At 36.5% G+C, this 18,120-nt stretch overlaps 1 protein-coding gene and 1 non-coding gene across 15 annotated transcripts; both read left to right on the forward strand.

The window, feature by feature from the left end:
* Positions 1-1,245: 1,245 nt before the first annotated feature.
* On the forward strand, positions 1,246-5,542 carry LOC147944868 (uncharacterized). Of its 14 annotated transcripts, none has more exons than XM_087451220.1 (21): positions 1,246-1,375; positions 1,463-1,494; positions 1,596-1,647; positions 1,808-1,858; positions 1,941-1,987; positions 2,070-2,156; positions 2,247-2,455; positions 2,544-2,634; positions 2,886-3,164; positions 3,257-3,306; positions 3,402-3,668; positions 3,791-3,826; positions 3,908-3,993; positions 4,074-4,122; positions 4,318-4,365; positions 4,447-4,478; positions 4,609-4,660; positions 4,819-4,884; positions 4,958-5,046; positions 5,231-5,333; positions 5,411-5,542. In XM_087451220.1, exons 15-21 carry the CDS (start codon positions 4,339-4,341, stop codon positions 5,420-5,422), a joined length of 381 nt encoding a protein of 126 aa, XP_087307346.1. In that variant the 5' UTR covers positions 1,246-1,375; positions 1,463-1,494; positions 1,596-1,647; positions 1,808-1,858; positions 1,941-1,987; positions 2,070-2,156; positions 2,247-2,455; positions 2,544-2,634; positions 2,886-3,164; positions 3,257-3,306; positions 3,402-3,668; positions 3,791-3,826; positions 3,908-3,993; positions 4,074-4,122; positions 4,318-4,338; the 3' UTR covers positions 5,423-5,542. The 14 variants fall into 14 exon arrangements, with proteins under 14 accessions (XP_087307346.1, XP_087307349.1, XP_087307348.1 ...); XM_087451223.1 differs by having other exon boundaries at positions 3,908-3,945; XM_087451222.1 differs by having other exon boundaries at positions 2,247-2,448.
* Positions 5,447-17,834, forward strand: LOC104788081 (putative F-box/FBD/LRR-repeat protein At3g59240). The gene is made up of 50 exons (XR_015557872.1): positions 5,447-5,547; positions 5,647-5,683; positions 5,783-5,857; positions 5,953-6,137; positions 6,242-6,325; positions 6,410-6,464; positions 6,585-6,641; positions 6,751-6,827; positions 6,923-7,008; positions 7,117-7,219; positions 7,409-7,529; positions 7,638-7,709; positions 7,821-7,996; positions 8,113-8,165; positions 8,437-8,531; positions 8,620-8,727; positions 8,808-8,884; positions 9,001-9,074; positions 9,214-9,334; positions 9,433-9,525; positions 9,600-9,653; positions 9,763-9,903; positions 10,011-10,128; positions 10,203-10,328; positions 10,409-10,593; positions 10,709-10,889; positions 11,088-11,199; positions 11,282-11,362; positions 11,492-11,600; positions 11,675-11,766; positions 11,845-11,931; positions 12,017-12,116; positions 12,229-12,305; positions 12,411-12,487; positions 12,585-12,777; positions 12,894-12,966; positions 13,192-13,275; positions 13,379-13,459; positions 13,562-13,657; positions 13,755-13,817; positions 14,131-14,288; positions 14,383-14,538; positions 14,653-14,761; positions 14,861-14,918; positions 15,094-15,161; positions 15,338-15,424; positions 15,498-15,905; positions 16,179-16,971; positions 17,114-17,254; positions 17,346-17,834. It is a non-coding gene; the product is annotated as a putative F-box/FBD/LRR-repeat protein At3g59240 (transcript).
* The last annotated feature ends 286 nt before the right edge of the window (positions 17,835-18,120 follow it).

Here is an 18,120-nt window from a genome sequence, read left to right on the forward strand (position 1 = left end):
CAACAACAACAACGGATAAAACCTCTATAAGTAAACTAAAGATGCTTATCATGATTTTATTTTCTCCTGTTTCAAGTTTTATCCTTCAACCAAGCATTGTTGATGAGTAATATCTGGTAAGTACTGGTTTTCGTGTCTTTGTTGATGATCAGAAGAGGACGTTGTTTTCATGGCATTTCTTCAAAGGTAATTATTCTTGGTGTTTCTTCAACTCCCATCCGAATGTTTTGTTTCTTATATGGGATCGTGATTGATGGGTTTGTTTCTTTTTGGAGATTCTGTGAAATAGCTCTCTACAAAAACAACTTATCTGCGGGGAGAAGAAGCTCAATCGTTGACCCCAAGACTCTGTGCTATTCGAGTAAGTCAGGCAAGTTGTTCCATTACTCACAATCACAAAAGGTAATAGATAGGTCTTTGTCTTCTCGGCGTTGTTCTTCTTGACTTCTTGTTATCGTTTTTTTTTCTTTCTTTCTAATGTATTGATTCTTTTCACTGCAGGGTTAGGGTTAATAACTTAGCTAGCACTTCCAGTCTCTTTTATAAAATCATCAAAGCCATCACAAGGCGACGAAAGAGAGAGATAGACCCAAAACAAGTCAGAGGTATCTCGCTAATCCCTATTGAATCGGTTTTGATTTAGTTATTTAATCTGCTGTTATAATTACAGTGTCGTTGTTTTGCTTTTGAAATAAGAGTAGTTCCTTCTTGTATGGGGATCTTAATTAACTAATGTGTTTGTTCCTTTCTTTCTTTCTTTTGTCAGGACGGTGATCAGTGGTTTGATTGAGCTGTCATGGTGCGTCTCTGGAGGTCTAGCACTTTGAGCCCAATTGATCTCTTTATCTATCCTCGTCTTCTTAGCTTCTATCATGTTGTTAGTCGAAGCTTTAAAATGCCAATGATAAGAGACTGCTTCTGCCCCGAGGTATGAAGTTTAGAACACTTAATTACACTAATGTCTTAATACTTATATGTTTTTTACATTATTGGTATGTCTTTCTTTTTCTGTGATCAGCTTTACATTATTGGTATGTCTTTCTTTTTCTGTGATCAGCTTCCTGCTAGTTCCAATTCTTACATGACAAGTGATCCTGGTGTTGTGAACTACTTCAATCTTTTGGTAGAGAGATGAAGCTCAATCGTCAAGTCAGGCGAGTCAGACTCATTCTCACAATAACTCAATACATTCGTTTCAATTTCACATCCATATGAGAGACTGAAAACTTTATCTATCTCCCTCAACCAATGATCCCTTTTGTTTTTTTTTTGTTTTTTTTGAACAACAAGGTACTACACAAGTGGAATCTCGGCGACAAGGCACCAGAATTCAGAGCAAAACCCTTGATTTTACTGAGCTAAATGGAGTTAGCAGGTACATTGTTTTTTATTTGTTTCTTCTTCTTTTGTTTTTTTATTCAAGCATGTAACAAGATTCTCAGGTTTAGGTTTCGTTTTGCAGGTTTGCTTAAAAAGCTTGAAGCTAAGTATAAGGTATGAAAAAACATGTTCCATTCACTACTGCTGGTTGCTATAATTCAGACTTTAAAAAAATATATTAAGGAAGCTTCTTCTAATTCTTTACTTTTTTGCAGATTGGAGATTTGCTATGGGTTTGAAGAATGAATAAGATTCAGAACCAAAAAGGTAAAACATCAAACTGATTCTTGTTGTTATAGGTGTCTTTGACTCAATACATCTTCCGTTCTCGTCCATTTCGCTTTCCCAATCTTTAAGTCAGTAAGCTGCTTTAAATCACAGATTCTACTATTATATGTCAACTTTATAAACTGTAATGCAATTTCAGATACTCGAAGAGCACGACCTCTTAAGAGAGCTTAATGGTGTCATGAAGCAGGTACTTTGTGTTTTCTTTGTTTCTTGTTTTTCTTTCTATCAACAGTGTAAGAAGAATCTCAGCTTTATGTTTCGTTTTGCAGGTTTTCATAAAGTGGATGTGTTTGAAAAGCTTGAAGCTAAGTGTAAGGTATGAAAAAACCATTTTGCAGTTCAATTGTTTTTTTTTTTTGAGCTCTTCACAGAAACGTTTTTGAGTTATGTTTGGTCAGGCTGAAGGAAAGGAAGAGAAAGAAGGAGAAGATAATAAAGTTGATGAATCAGGGGGAGAAGAATCTGACTACGAAGATTATTATTAGGTTCCACTTATCCTTATTAATTGTAACATTGTGATTCTTATTCTCAAGTTTCTTTAAAACTTTGTTCTTCTTAAATGTTTGTTTTTGTAGAATAAAGACTTCAATGATGGCGACAGACGATTATAATTAGGCAGATGGAGGGATAATATAGGGATATTAAATAGTGGGTTTCTTTCTTTCTTTGGGCTGAAACAGGTGTGTGTTCGTGTTTTCCAACCAAGACGATGATTGAAGGAAGAAGAAGGTTCATAGCAAAGCAATCACATGATGCTCTTCTCGGAGCTGTTGGATGGTATATGGTATACTCGGAACTTTCACTCTAATTTTTTTTCTTAACAGTATTATATTTGTATTTCGATTCATCTGAAGTTAGGATTTTTTTTGCAGGTTTCGTGCGGCTCTTGAAGTATTTGTCAATATTAAGACCGATAACAGTGTTAAAGTGACGAGAGAGAAAACAGGCCTGAACAAGTCAGAGGTATCTTCTCGTTTTCTTCTAAACCTATGAATCTACGTATTTGATTTTCGTGTGAATTTTTTTGCTTTTAAAATAAGAGTTTCACTTTTGTATTATATTAGGAATATTAAATTGTTCTGCTATTATAATTACATAGGTGGTATTGATGTTTTGCTTTTGAAATAAGAGTTTCGTTCTTGTATTATATGGGGATCTTAATTAACGAATGTGTTTGTTCCTTTCTTCTTTTGCCTGGTGAAATGGCGATACAGGTTTGTGTCTGTGGCTGTCTGTTCCAAACCAGGACGATGAATCATATGTTCTCAAGGACGTACGAAAGCATCAAGGTTTATCACTCATAGGGAGGGGACTTATCTTGTAAGTATGTTGTTGTCAGGACGGTGATCTTGGTTGAGCTGTCATGATGCGTCTTTGGAGGTCTAGCACTTTAAGCCCAGTTGATCTTTATCTATCCTCGTCTTCTTAGCTTCTATCATGTTGTTAGTCGAAACTTTAAAATGCCAATGACAAGAGACTGCTTCTGCCCCCAGGTATGAAGTTTAGAACACTTAATTATCTTATTGTCTCATACTTGTACGTTTTTTACATTATCTTAAGTGATCCTGGTGTTGTGACTTGTAAGGAACTACTTACTTCTTTTGGTAGAGAGAAGACGCTCAATCGTCAAGTCAGGCAAGTCAGACTCGTTACTTAGAATCACTCAAAGCATTCGTTTCAGTTCCCCATCCATATGTTTTTTACATAATTGGTTGTCTTTCTTTTTTCAGTGATAGGCTTCCTGCTGGTTGTGACTTGTAAGGAACTACTTGCTTCTTTTGGTAGAGAGAAGAAGCTCAATCGTCAAGTCAGGCAAGTCAGACTCGTTACTCACAATCGCTCAAAACTTTCGTTTTAGTTCATCCATATGTGAGACTGAGATATCTTTTTTTTTTAATTGGTTTTATTTTCCTGCTTGTGCTTCTCGAGATGATGGAAATATTGTTAGGGATGATGCTAAACTCGTGGACCCAAATGATGATAGAATCCTCTTCACTGTAAGTCATCTCAAAATCCTCTTGCTTTTCTTTATTTTCTTATGTTTCAAGTTTTTCTATCTCCCCCAGGCCAATGATCCTTTTTTCTTTTTTTTTGGTTGAACAACAATGTACTACTCAAGTGGAAGAGCACGGCCTGTGATGGAGTCAAGAAGCAGGTACATTGTTCTATTTTTTTCTTTTTGTTTTTGTTTTATCAACAGTATAACAAGAACTCAGGTTTATGTTTCGTTTTGCAGGTTTGCATGAAGAATGAAGAAGATTCGTAACCAATAAGGTAACAACGTCAAACTGATTCTTCTTTTTAAATGGAGTTAAGAAGCAGGTATATCGTGTTTTATTTATTTCTGGCTTTTTTTAATCAACAGTGTAACAAGAATCTCAGGTTTATATTTCGTTTTGAAGGTTTGCATAAATTGGATGTGTTTGAAAAAAGCTTGAAGCTAAGTTTAAGGTATGAAAACACACAATTTCCCAGTAAATTATTTTTCAGAGCTCTTCACAGTAACGTTTTTGAGTTATATTTTGTTAGGCTGAGTAAAAGGTATGAAAAGAACAATTTCACATTTCAGACTCCAGTGCCAAATCCAGAACTGATTCTAGTGATTGATGAGTTTTTTCTTAATACCATTGATGGTTTTGGTTGCAGGTCTGAGTGATGAGTTAAGATATGCGTACTAAAGAATCTAGTCCAGAAGCAAGTATATTGTGTTTTATTTGTTTCTTGTTTTTTAACCAACAGTGTAACAAGACTCTCAGGTTTTGTTTCGTTTTGCAGGTTTGGATGAAAAGCTTGAAGCTAAGTATAAGGTATGAAAAAAACATTTTCCAGTATAATCTCAGATTTTGTTTTCGTTAAGGCTGATTTTTTATAATTAAGATTTAGTAAAAAATCTTAATGTATTAAGGAAGATTCTTCTAATTCTCTATTTCTTTGCAGATGGGTGATATGCTATGAGTTTGAAGAAAGAAGAAGATTCAGAACCAAAAAGGTAACAATATCAAACTGCTTCTTCTTGTTATAGGTGTCTTTGGCTCAATACGTCTTCCTTCCTCGTCCACTTTGATTTGCCAATCTTTAAGTCAACAAGTTGCTTTAAATCGCAGATTATATTTATTTGATTATTTATAAACTGTAATGCAATTTCAGATACTCGGAAGAGCACAGTCTGTTAAGCGGGAATCAAGAACCAGTTTATCCGGGAGCTTACTGGAGGTCAGTATTAAGTGTTTTCATTTGTTGTGGTTATCAAATTGTCAAAGATTGTGTCTTTCTTTGTTGAATATAGGTATTTGCAATGGGCATCCGCGGGGCTTTACCACAAATGGACAAGGTGAGGAAGTTTGCTTTTGTACTGAGTCCTATTCTGCAAGTGAGGTATCATGTTTTCGCATTTACTACTTAAATTTTGGTGGAAAAGTATTTGACGTCTGGTTAATGTAGGAGTTGCTCGATATCATGTTTTCTCATTTACTAGACTTTTAATTTTGCTGCAAAAGTATTTGACGTCTGGTTAATGTAGGAGTTGCTCGATATCATTCTTGTTTCTGATTCTACTTAGGTTGATCACATTGCTCGTGTCTTTGCAAGTGATGGATGTTCAGAGGACATGGCGTCTTCAACTCTCATCTGATTTGACGAGAAACTCCACAACAATAAAAAAGGTATACATTCTTGGGGTTTACTGTGTGTTTCTTCATCTGAGTGTTTTACTTTCTTAAATATGACTTTTGTTTCGTAGATAAGATCTTAATTAATGGGTTTGTTTATTTTGGAGATTCTGTGAAACATCTCTCCACATAAAACAACTCATCACCGGAGGAGAGAAGAAGCTCAGTCGTCGACGCAATGACTCCATTGCTTTTCCCAAAAATTCAGGCAAGTCGTTTCATTACTCAACAAAATCACTCAATACATTCGTTTCAGTAGTTCCCCTCACATAAGTGAGACTGAGATTCTTGTTTGCTGCTTCTCTAGAAATTGGAGATATATGGGGGTTCACTCTTCTTGTTCTGTAAGTCATCTCATAATCTTCTGCTTTTCTTTATTTTATTATGTTTCAAGTTTATCTATCTCCCTTCACCAGTAATCTTTTTTTTTTTTGAACAACAAGGTGCTACTGAAGTGTAACTCGACAAGGCACCAGAACTGACTAAGCCAAAGGCAGTAATCAGAAAAATGCATAAAGGTAGTTGACATTCTTAATAACCATTCTGATACCCCAAATGTGTCTCAGTCCTCTTGTTATAGTTTATTTTAATGTGTAGATTCCTCTAACTGCAGGTAAACGAGTGTTTAATATTTAGCTAGCACTACCATTCTGAGTCATCAAAATCAAAGCCATCACAAGGGAAAAGCTAGATGACAGGTGAGTCAGTAGTTGTTTTAAAATCAGCAAGCTCTTCACTCCACAACTCCAGCTTTTGCCTGCACAACATATAAGTACACCACGTCTGCCATAATTCAAGGTAAAATACCTTCCATCAGAGATTATAATAATGATTCTGATACCCAAATCTGGTTTCACGTTCCTTTTGTTATAGTGTTCCGCCCATTTATTGCCTCACTGCAGGAAATCATAGCCAGATCTACCAAACTGATTCAGGAAAATAGAGCTCTCAAAAGGCAAAAGCTAGATGATGCAACATAAAGACAGGTGAGCCAAATTGTTACAAAAACAGCATGTTTCACTTGTAATCTCACTCTGCATAACTGAAACTCTTTCCTCCTCAACATGTAGATTCTCTCAACGACAACAACAAAACAAGTCAACAACAACAACTGATAAAACCTCTGTAAGTAAACTTTAGATCCTTATCTTGATTTTATTTTCTTCTGTTGCAAGTTTTATCCTTCAACCAAGCATTGTTGATGAGTAATATTTGGTGGAAGCATATTTTTTCGTGTCTTTGCAGGTGATGAACAGAAGAGGACGTTGTTTTCATGACGAGAAACTCTACAACCAGAAAAAGGTAACTATTCTTGGTTTTTCTTCAACTCTCATCCGAATGTTTTGGTATTTAAATAAGAGTGTTGTTTTTTATATGCGATCTTAATTGATGGGTTCGTTTCCTTTTCTAGATTCTATGAAACAGCTCTCTACAAAAAAACAACTCATATCGTTGAGGCTAAGACTCCATGTTGTTCGAACAAGTCAGGCAAGTCGTTCCATTACTCACAATCACTCCATACGTTTGCTTCAGATCCCCATCCATAAGTTAGACTGAGATTTTTGGTTTTGTTGCTTCTCTAGATGATGGAGGTTCAATTTCTTCTCATTAATGTTAGGGATGATGCTGAATTATCACCCAAATGGTGGAAATCCCCTCTTCTTGCACTGTAAGTCATCTCAAAATCATCTCTGCTTTTCTTTATTTTGTTCTGTTTCAAGTTTATCCATCTCCCTCAACCGATGATCCTTTACTTTTTTTTCTGTTGAAAAACAAGGTGCTACTGAAGTGGAACTCGACAAGGCACCAGAACTCAAAGCAAGACCCTGTGAACAAAAAGGTACCAGTCATTGCTTCATGCCAATAATTCCCTTCCACAGGTAATAAACTATTGAAACTCTATGATTCCTCTTAACTTTTCTCGCATCTTCTTTTTTTTTCTTCGTAGAATTATTATTTTGATTGAATTCCAACATGCTGCTATTTTACTTGTCCATAACCGACGTAAGCGAGCATTGACAAGAAATTCCGACATGCTGCTGTTTAAATTTTTTTTTTTTTTGTTTCAGTTTTAGATGGAATGTGACTGAGATATGCCATGGGTTTGAAGAATGAAGAAGATTGTGACTGAGTAACAACATCAAATTTTCTAGTTATAGATGTCTTTCACTCAATACGTCTGCAAGAGAGGTATCATGTTTTCGCATTTACTAGACTTTTAGTTTTGCTGGAAAAATATTTGACGTCTAGTTAATGTAGGAGTTGCTCAATTGCATTCTTGTTTCTGATTCTGCTTAGGTTGATCACATTGCTTGTGTTGCATTTGATTTTGGGAAGCAAAGGTGCGGTAAACTTTGTTCAGTCTTGGAGGTAAATTCTTGATAACTGCGTACAAGTATAAAACTTCCAGCTAAATTAGAAACTATTGTGATAGATCCAGAACTCATGTTTTTTTTCTTTCTGAAATTTCTTTGGGTGCAGGGATCGCTGTTGTTGAGGAAAATAGTCATATCAATGGCTTCAGAGTATACTGAGGTTGAAGTGAGTCATCTCTTGATTGACACTGCTGTGATGGATCTTCTTGTTCGGCACCCAGGACAGGGTTTTTTTCTTTCTGAAAGCCAGTCCAATCTGGAACACTTTTTCCAGCTCCTCATGTATTAACTGCCATGATTTACAAAATCCATTTTAACTTTGTTATGTCCCAGTTCGATACCATTCTCATTCTGACTGGGATGATTTTTGCTGATATTCTTTCTGATGTCGTGGCCAGAGGTTCCTCCCAATTACCAAAAATGTGCTTCAGCGAGCTGGATCATTGGAAGGGTCTCTCTCTCTTGTTCCCTTTCTCTTAATGTTGTTGCTGTTTAATCTCATTTGCGAGAACTTACTGTTTTCTGCTTAGAAATTGTATTAGAAATTAAAAGATGTTAGTATTAGAAATTGGCGAGATTGTAGACGACAAAAAAAAATTGGCGAGATTTTTTTTCTGAAGAAAGGGATTTAGAATCGTGGGTGGGGTTATTTGGTTGTAATCAAAATGGTTATTTCTTAGCCACTGAAATGTCTAAGACATTGCGTCTTTGCTCTGTATTAGGACTGGAATTTAGCTTACGGGAGATGCCTATTGGAAGAGCTGCTCTGGGAGTTCCCTTTCCGGAGGAGACCATCGCAGCTGCAAAACATTGGAGGGTATGTCTTCTCTCTTGTCCCAACCTATGTTGTTAAATTGTTTTGGGAAATACAGTTTCTCATATTTTCATGTTTGGTATGATTTAAGGTACAAGTGGGATAACAGTGAAAAGCATTTGAGGCGTGAGAGTTACTTCAGCTTCGTGCAGGTCTTAAAGTCTTTGCAAATCTGAGACCTGCTACAGTTGTGCCATAGGTAACCATCCTCAGCCTAATCTCAGAAATTCTTGGTAGTCTGAACTTTGTTTCTTGTGTGAACTTCAAATTTTTATACAGTTAGTGGATGCTTCCACCTTGAAGATAGAGGTAGCAGAAGGTGTTGATCTTAAATATTGTAAAAGATCTTACATGAGGTCAGTTTAATTAGTTTATTAAATTTTAAAACTGATTGTAATTCTTGTCTTTCTCGTTATGTAGTGGGACAGTTTCTTTAGATATGATGTCTCACGATAAGATATTTGTTTTGTAGAGCCAAGGGGCATAAAGACCAATGAAAATGGCGAAGAAGTTGTGTTTAACAGTGAGGTTTATGCTACCCTCGAGGTACATGATTGAAAATCTCAGATACAGATTTCCGTGGATAGATTGTTAAGTACTACGGACTAATATTTTAAAGCAGTTTTTATGTTCCTCAGATTGATAAAATTGCTCACTGATGCCAATGCAATATTTTCCTCTGCAGGCCACTATTTAATGGATGGAACGTGTAACAACAATAGCCTCTGAAACGTGTAACAACACTAGCCTCTGAATATGTTGATGTTGACAATGCTGCGATGCAGCTTGTTCGTGACCCCAAACAGGTACGTGTATTTGCCAAACTAGTCAGCGTTGATAACGGTTTGGAAATTGTGTAAATACTTACAATGGATACGATGGGTCGATTATTTCATATGTACAGTTTACACCATTGCTACAAACAACAAATTAGGGGATATATTATTATCCGGTGAAGCTTCAATGAATGCTGCCATCTTCTAGTCTCAGTGATTCGGTATAATATAAAACAATCTGATTTACTATGCAGTATGATCTTTTCTAAACATAAACCCTTCATGCTTAATACAGCGACCTGGACTCTTTGAACCTTTACATGGTTCTGCACATGATATTGCTTGACAGGTTCTAACTGTATTCTTCAAACAAACACGGCTTTTGTTCCCTTATATTAAAACTACTTCCATGCCCCCAAAAATAAACTGCACAACTTCTCTATTCTTTGAATTTCCAGGATAAGACGAACCAATTGGCAACCATTCTCAGCGCTACAATGCTTCTGAAATACGGACTTGGAGAAGAAAAGGCAATAAAGAGGATTGAAGTTGCAGTGTTGGTTGGTTTCAGAACTGAAGACGTTTACTATGTGGGAACAGTATGTTTCTTAATCCAGTCTTGTAACACGTGTTTCCTTTTCCTGAAAAACGTCCCGTGTTAGTGTACAAAGTACAATCTTTTAAAGATACATCTAACTCTGTGCAGGTCTACTACAGCCTTGTGCTGCTGGTCCGATAGAGCAACCTACATGCCCATTTTGTCTTGGTTATTCAAATATATGCAGAAATATAGCTTAGTGTAGCGCTAGAAAGTGTGAGTACAGGTATTATTACTAAGATTGACAGTAACTCTTTACTATGTAGTCAAAACAGATGCAGTTACTCTTTCTTCTTATAGGGATGATTCTGCATTATATGGTGGTTCACTCTTCTTGTTCTGTAAGTCATTTCCAAATCCTCTTCTTTTCGACAAGGCACCAGAACTGACTCAAGCCAAAGGCAGTAATCAGGAAATTGCATAAAGGTAGTTGACATTCTTAATAACCATTCTGATACCGCAAATTGTTATAGTTTATTTTAATGTGTTGATTCCTTTCACTGCAGGTAAATGAGTGTTTAATACTTAGCTAGCACTACCAATCTGAGTCATCAAAATCAAAGCCATCACAAGGGCAAAGGTAGATGACAGGTGCGTCAGTTAGTGTTTCAAAATCAGCAAGTTCTTCACTCCACAACTCCAGCTTTTGCCTGCACCACAAAGAAGTACACCACATCTGCCATAATTCAAGGTAAATACCTTCCATCAGAGAGATTATAGTCTTAATTAATAACGATTCTGATACCCAAATCTGGTTTCATGTTCCTTTTGTAATTGTTGTCTGCGCATTTATTGCCTCACTGCAGGGAAACATAGCTACCTCTGCCAAACTGATTCAGGAAAATAGAGCTCTCAAAAGGCAAAAGCTAGATGATGCAAAATCAAGACAGGTGAGCCAAATTGTTCACTCTCTTTCTTCGCATGTATTATTGTAAAGACAGACGACCGCCCCAAGTCAACAACAACAGTGGGAACAATCCGCTGTAGGTAAACTTAAGATCCTTATTATGATTTTATTTTCTTCATTTTTTTTGTTTTTGTTGTATCTTACTTTAAGTCACCAAGTTGCTTTAATTTTCAGATTTTGTTTTATTTGTTAATTTGCCTGTGAAAGGAGCTAAATATGGAGTCGAGAAGCAGGTAAAGAGCTAATTTGACTCTCAGGTTTATGTTTTTTTTCGCCAGGAGGGACGATGATTTCTTGACTCAGATTTTTTCAAGGAAGAAGTAGATTCAGAACACAAAAACGGTCGCTGGCGTGTTCTTACAGTAAAACAACATCAAACTTGATTAAAAGGTAATCAAGGTCTTTGTCTTGTCGGCAACGTTCCTCTTGTTATAGTTTTTTGTTTTTAATGTGTTGATTCTTTTAACCGCAGGGAAACGAGTGTTAAAAAACGTAGCTAGCACTACCAATCTGATTCAGCAAAGGCAACAAGAGAGCCAAAAACAAGTCAGAGGTATCTTTCTAGCCCTATTAATCGATTTGCTCGATTTGCCGATGTTTTTCTTTTGAAAGAAGAGTTTCGTTTTTGTGTATGGGATCTTAATTAATGATTTTGTGTTTCCTTTTGGGTGAAACGAATCAGGTCGGTGTCTGTGTTCTTGTTCCAACCGGGACCATGACTCAGATTTTTACAAGGACGTACGAAGTAGATTCAGAACAAAAACGGTCGCCGGCGTGTTATTACAATATAGGTCTTTGTCTTGTCCGCTTCCCCGAATTTGTTTTCATTTAGGCTGGTTGTCTTAACGAAGCTTCTTCTATGCAGATCGGATATATGCTTTGGTTTGAAGATTGAAGAACATTCTGAACCAAACAAAAGCAAACCTTCGCCCAACGGTAACAACGTCAAACATAGAGGTATATATGGTTCGCTCTTTGTTCATTGTTGATGAGTAAAAATATCTGGTGGAAGTATTTGTTTTCGTGTCTTTGCAGGTGATGATCAGAAGAAGACGTTGTTTTCGTGGTATTTCTTCAGCTCTCATCTGATTTGGCCAGAAACTCCACAACGACAAAAAAAAGGTATACATTCTCTGGTGTTTCTCATCTGAGTATTTTGCTTTCTTAATTATTAATATCTTAATTAATGGGTTTGTTTCTTTTGGAGATTCTGTGAAACATCTCTCCACATAAAACAAATCATCACCGGAGGAGAGAAGAAGCTCAGTCGTCGAGGCAAAGACTCTTACTTTTTCCGAACAAGTCAGGCAAGGCGTCCCATTACTCAACAAAATCACTCAATATCTCTTTACTTCAGTAGTTCCCCATCCATAAGTGAGTCTAAGATTTTTTTGGTTTTCTTGTTTGCTGCTTCTCTAGATGATGGAGATATATGGAGGTTCACTCTTTCTTCCTGTACCCAAACAATGGAAAACAAATCCTCTTCTTATTGCTCTGTAAGTTATCTCAAAATTCCTCTCTGCTTTTATTTTTTGCTGTTTCAAGTTTCTCTATCTCCCTCAACCAGTAATGTTTTGTTTTGTTTTTGTGTTTGTTGAAAGGGGTGCTACTGAAGTGGAACTCGACAGGCACCAGAATTGTCTCAAGCCAAAGGCAGTAATCATAAAAATCTATGAAGGTATTTGCCATTATTAATTACTATTAATACCCAAATGTGTGTTCTCACGTTCCTCTTCTTATAGTTTAGTTTAATGTGTTGATTCCTTTCACTGCAGGGAAACGAGTGTTAAATACTTAAGCTAGCACTACCAATCTGATTCATCAAATCAAAAGCCATCACAAGGAAGAAGCTAGATGATGGAAATCAAGACAGGTGAGTCAGTTAGTGTAAGTCAGCAAGCTCTATCCTCCACAGCTCCAGCTTTTGCCTGCACCACAAATAAGTACACCACATCTGCCATGATATAAGTACACCACACCTTCCATCAGAGATTATATTCTTAATTAATAACCATTCTGATACCCAAATCTGGTCTCACGTTCCTTTTGTAATAGTTTCTTGCGCATTTATTGCCTCACTGCAGGGAAACATGCTCTACCAAACTGATTCAGGGAAATCTCAAAAGGCAAAAGCTAGATGATGCAAAATCAAGACAGGTGAGCCAAATTGTTACAAAATCAGCATGTTTCACTTGTAATCTCACTCTGCATAACTGAAACTCTTTCCTATTCATCTGTAATTTATGACAACGGATAAAACCTCTATAAGTAAACTAAAGATCCTTATCATGATTTTATTTTCTTCTGTTTCAAGTTTTACCCTTCAACCAAGCATTGTTGATGAGTAATATCTGGTAAGTACTGGTTTTCGTGTCTTTGCAGGTGATGATCAGAAGAGGACGTTGTTTTCATGGCATTTCTTCAACTCTCATATGATTTGACGAGAAACTCCACAACGAGAAAAAGGTAATTATTCTTGGTGTTTCTTCAACTCTCATCTGAATGTTTTGTTTCTTATATGGGATCGTGATTGATGGGTTTGTTTCTTTTTGGAGATTATGTGAAACAGCTTTCTACAAAAACAACTCATCAGCGGGGAGAAGAAGCTCAATCGTCGACCCCAAGACTCTGTGCTATTCGAATAAGTCAGGCAAGTTTTTCCATTACTCGCAATCACTCAATACGTTTGTTTCAGTTCCCTATGCATTAGTTAGACTGAGATTTTTGGTTTTGTTGGTTGCTGCTTCAATAGATGATGGAGACGTATGGAAGATTCACTTTCTTCTCATTAATGTTAAGGATGATATTGAATTACACCCAAACGATGAAAAACCCCTCTTCTTGCTCTGTAAGTCATCTCAAAGTCCTCTGCTTTTCTTGTTTTCTCTTCTGTTCCAAGTTCCCTCAACTAGTGATCCTTTTTTCTTGTTCTGTTGAACAACAAGGTCCTATTGAAGTGGAACTCGACAATACACCAGTATTTAAAGCAAAACCCTGTGAAAAAAAAGGTACTAGTCATTGCATCTGCCAACAAATCCCTTCCACAGGTAGTAAACTATTGAAACTCTTTGATTCCTTTTAACTTTTCTCGCATCTTTTTCTTTTTCTTCTCGGAGTTATATTTTGATTACATTCCAACATGCTGCTGTTTTCCTTTTCCATGACCGACCTAAGCTAGCATTGACAAGAAAAATTTCTACTGGACCCCTAATACCCGCGTCAAAAGATATATCAATTTAACTATCACTGAAAACACATTGTATTGTAGTTTAGTGATATATAAGGCTATTCTGATGCTTTTTCTTCTTGTTTATTAAACAGTAATCTAGGCGATGTGGACGTCTGAGCAGATAGAAAACAAGGACAACATTCCTTACGTAAAATTACCGATGGACCTTAAGAAGTTGCATACTGCTAGAAAGATGTGAGGAATCCTTCTGCACTCAGGAGAAAGGGAGTCATCAGAAAGTCGTGAAAAGGTAGCTCACATAATTAATAGCCATTCTGATACCCAAATCTGGTTTCATGTCCTCTTGTGATAGTTTTTTTGGTGCGTTTATTGCCTTTTTGCAGGGAAATGAGTGATAAAAAATTTAAAACATAGTAGCTCTACCAAACTGATTCAGGAAAAATATACTATGAAAAGGGAAAAAGCTATCAAGACAGGTGAGCGAAAGTGTTACAAAATCGTCGAGAAAAAGACTTTATTGTTGTTTGCGAACAAGTCAGGCAAGTTGTTCCATTACTCACGATCACTCATTACGTTCGCGTCACTAGTTCCCCATCCATAAGTGAGACTTAGATTTTTGAGATTTTTTGGTTTATTTGTTGCTGCTTCTCTAGTTGATGGAGATATATGGAAGTTCACTTTCTTCCCATTATGATTGTTATTAAGGAAGATGCTGAATTATCGACCCAAACGTTGGAAAACAAATCCTCTTCTTATTGCTCTGTAAGTCATCTCAAATTCCTCTCTGCTTTTCTTTATTTTTTCCTTTTTTCAAGTTTATCTATCCCTCAACCAATAATCCTTTTCTTTTTGTTGACAAAGTTGCTACTGAAGTGGAACTGTCTCAAGCCAAAGGCAGGAATCAGAAAAATGCATAAAGGTAGTTGACATTCTTTATAACTATTCTGATACCCTAATGTGGTCTCACGTTCCTCTCGTTATAGTTTATTTTAATGTGTTGATTCCTTTCGCTGCAGGAAAATTATATTTTTGAATTGTTATGGTCTCTATTAGAAATCCAAAGAAAGTGATCAAATTTTGTATTTGAACTGCAGGGGAAAAATTGCTCAATGTATCGAGTTTGAGATCTTATGGAAGTACCTCTCCAGTATAGATTAATCAAGTAAGTTCTACTCTACTCAAATGAACATATATCCTTTCAATTTCTAGTGTCTGTTGCTGCTGCTTGTGCTTCTCCATTAAGTAATCTCAAAATCCTCTAGTTTTTTTTCAAAATTAAGAATTGCGTTGACTGTAGCAATCTTTCAATTCAAGAAGTTTTATCTTTTATTTGTGCAGCTTAATTCGGTTCCTAGAATCAGACCAAGGAGATTATTCAAGGTAGAGACCAAGTGCTCCATGAAGAAGAAGAAAACCCCGTTCAAGGTTTTGTTTCAACATATCCATCACTCTTTGTTTGAAAGGCCCAATTGCTTTTAATCATTCTTATTGTTTGCAGGAAAATAATTCTGAGGATGCAGAGGACAACAACAAGAAATGCTTCTATAACGGTTCAAATCAACTTCACAAAGCAAGCCTATAAGACTGCTTGTGATGTGCTTCACGGTTGCTATCTTATAACAATTTTAAGACACGAACGGACTCTATAACTTGCAAGGAAAATATACTAAAAGTACAATTCATGATGATCTAACCAAAACAAAAAGCCAAATTAAGAAGTAGAGGAAGCTTTAAAATTGCGAGATGAGATCCAAGTAACTAATCTCTGAAAACCTCAGCTAAACCAAATATATCTCCTCAGCTTGTACGATGCCGTTTAAGAGCTGAGACTTCTGTTTTGAACCATCGTCCCCAAACAACATTGCAAACCTAAGGATTTTGATGCACTGTGCTCTGATGCCCAATAGTGAGTCTCGACCACATTAACACACTATTTTGCTGTTGACAATGCCGTATATTTTTAGTTAATCTTCTGAAGTTTATATCTTTCGCTCGAAATCATCATGTCATTACGCCTGATTAGAAAACCCAGTGATTTTTTTTTTTTCTTTTTCCCGTTTTCTTCTGATTTTGATTCTATTGTTCCTCTGAACCTTCCGACATGTAACGAGAAAGTTGAAGTTGTTGTGTTTTTGATTTTTTCCAGGTTTGTAACTGTTTGAGATCTGTCACTTTGTAGGGCAGCCGACAAAGATGGATATATGTTGCAAAGATATAATCAGCAATCTACCAGAAGCTCTGATTTGCCACATATTGTCGTTTCTTACCACAAAGGAAGCAGCTTTGACTTCACTTGTCTCCCAAAAGTGGCGCTATCTCTTTGCTTACAGACCAAATCTTGATTTCGATGACTCGGTAATAATACATCGTGAACATGAAGTGCCTATCCTAGTATTGGATGCGAAACACATAATGTTTATGGATTTCGTGGATAGAGTGCTTGGTTTGCAGGGTAATTCTGAATTGGCACGATGATTCGATGCCTGCAAGTGTCTTTGTGAGCAACTCACTGGTTAAGTTTAGAGTAGAAGCTGGAAATGGTGTTATCATTCATGTGGGAGATGTTTTTCTACCAAAGCTTAAGATTCTCTATCTTGATTTAGTTTTGTTAACATATTGTGGTTTCGATAATGCCCTTGGGAAGCTTATATCATCTTGTCCTGTGCTTGAGGAACTAGTCATGATCAATCTATCCTGGCAAGGTTATTGGAGGCGTCCTTTTTCTTCCAAAACCCTCAAGAGATTAACTTCCACTGTCAAGTGATTGATAATAATCCGTTTACTGTTACGTTTGATCATATTGCTGACGAGTATTATATAAAGGTGAATTTTGATTCACTTGTTAAGTATCGGTCTTCAGATGACAAGTGTTCAGTATGCACATGCAACCAACGGGTATATGCTCGCTAATGCAACGGATCTTATTATACTCGTCTGTTAGGATCCTTCACTTATTTGGCAACACTCTTAAGGTTTGTATCGTAATCGTATCCTCCTAATTTTTGAAAGTCAGTTTGCTGTCTTCTTACGTACTAGCAACCTGTAATTTAAATACCCTTGTTTCAGTTAGTGTTTCATGGCTTGCAAATGAAGTTGATTTGGTTTTTGTTTCAGGTTCTTACTTTCTGCTGTGAACAAATACCCATATTCAAGAACCTGAATCATTTAAGTATTATGACTCACTGGGAAGTGGGATGGGAATCATTGCCGGCTCTACTCAAGAATTGTCCAAATCTTGAAACCCTCGTCTTTGAAGTAAGTACCATTACAAATCCTTTTACTGCATTTGCTAACATATACCTTCAAACAAATTTAAAACTTTGTAGTTGTTTTCTCTATGATTCAGGGACTCCATCACAAAAGTACAATTAGATGTGAGGACGTTGACGGGTGCCTATGCAAATCTTCTGAGAACAGTCCCACTTGCTTATCATCAAGCCCCGTAAAGATTCTAAAGATATTGAATTTTGGTGAGATTTGTGATTACTATGGTGATGACATGGAGAAGCAGATGGAGCAAGTAGAATATTTCCTGGAGAAAATGCCGAATCTTGAACAAATGATATTGTACTACAATACACCGGTCGATGAAGATGTGGAAAGCCAACTTCAGAGGCTAGTAGCTTCATCCAAGGCCAGTGTCCAACTAATCTCTGAATAACTTCAGCGTATCTACTAATCTTCCTTTCCTTGTAATGTAAATGGGAAATTATCCTCTCTTTTTTAATCTCGGAGAAGATCAACAAAGCTTTTATTCTAGTCTGTTCGAGTTCTGTTATGTGTTGTATATACTTCATGTTTTCTCAAGATATTAATCATCAAAGCTATTGTTCTAGTTTGGTGTCTGTTTTGTTATATTCTGTCAGCTTCTTAATATGCATTTTCACTTTTTTTTTTCTGTCGTGTATACACAATGTTGTATTAAGGCTTCCAAGTTGTTGATTTGCTTCACTATGAGACGCATCTATAAAAATTAAGGTGTGGTAATTAACTAATTAAGAGACCAAAGCTTAAGACTATCCATCTTAATTATGTTGAGATTGAAAACAGTATGATTGCAAAGCTTCCTTCTGGAATTAGTTCTGATTAATTTGATGTGGGACTCTAAGTGCACCTTGCTC

This window comes from Camelina sativa, chromosome 5 (assembly GCF_030686135.1).
Source record: "Camelina sativa cultivar CO46 ecotype springtype chromosome 5, ASM3068613v1".
Classification (NCBI taxonomy): Eukaryota; Viridiplantae; Streptophyta; class Magnoliopsida; order Brassicales; family Brassicaceae; genus Camelina; species Camelina sativa.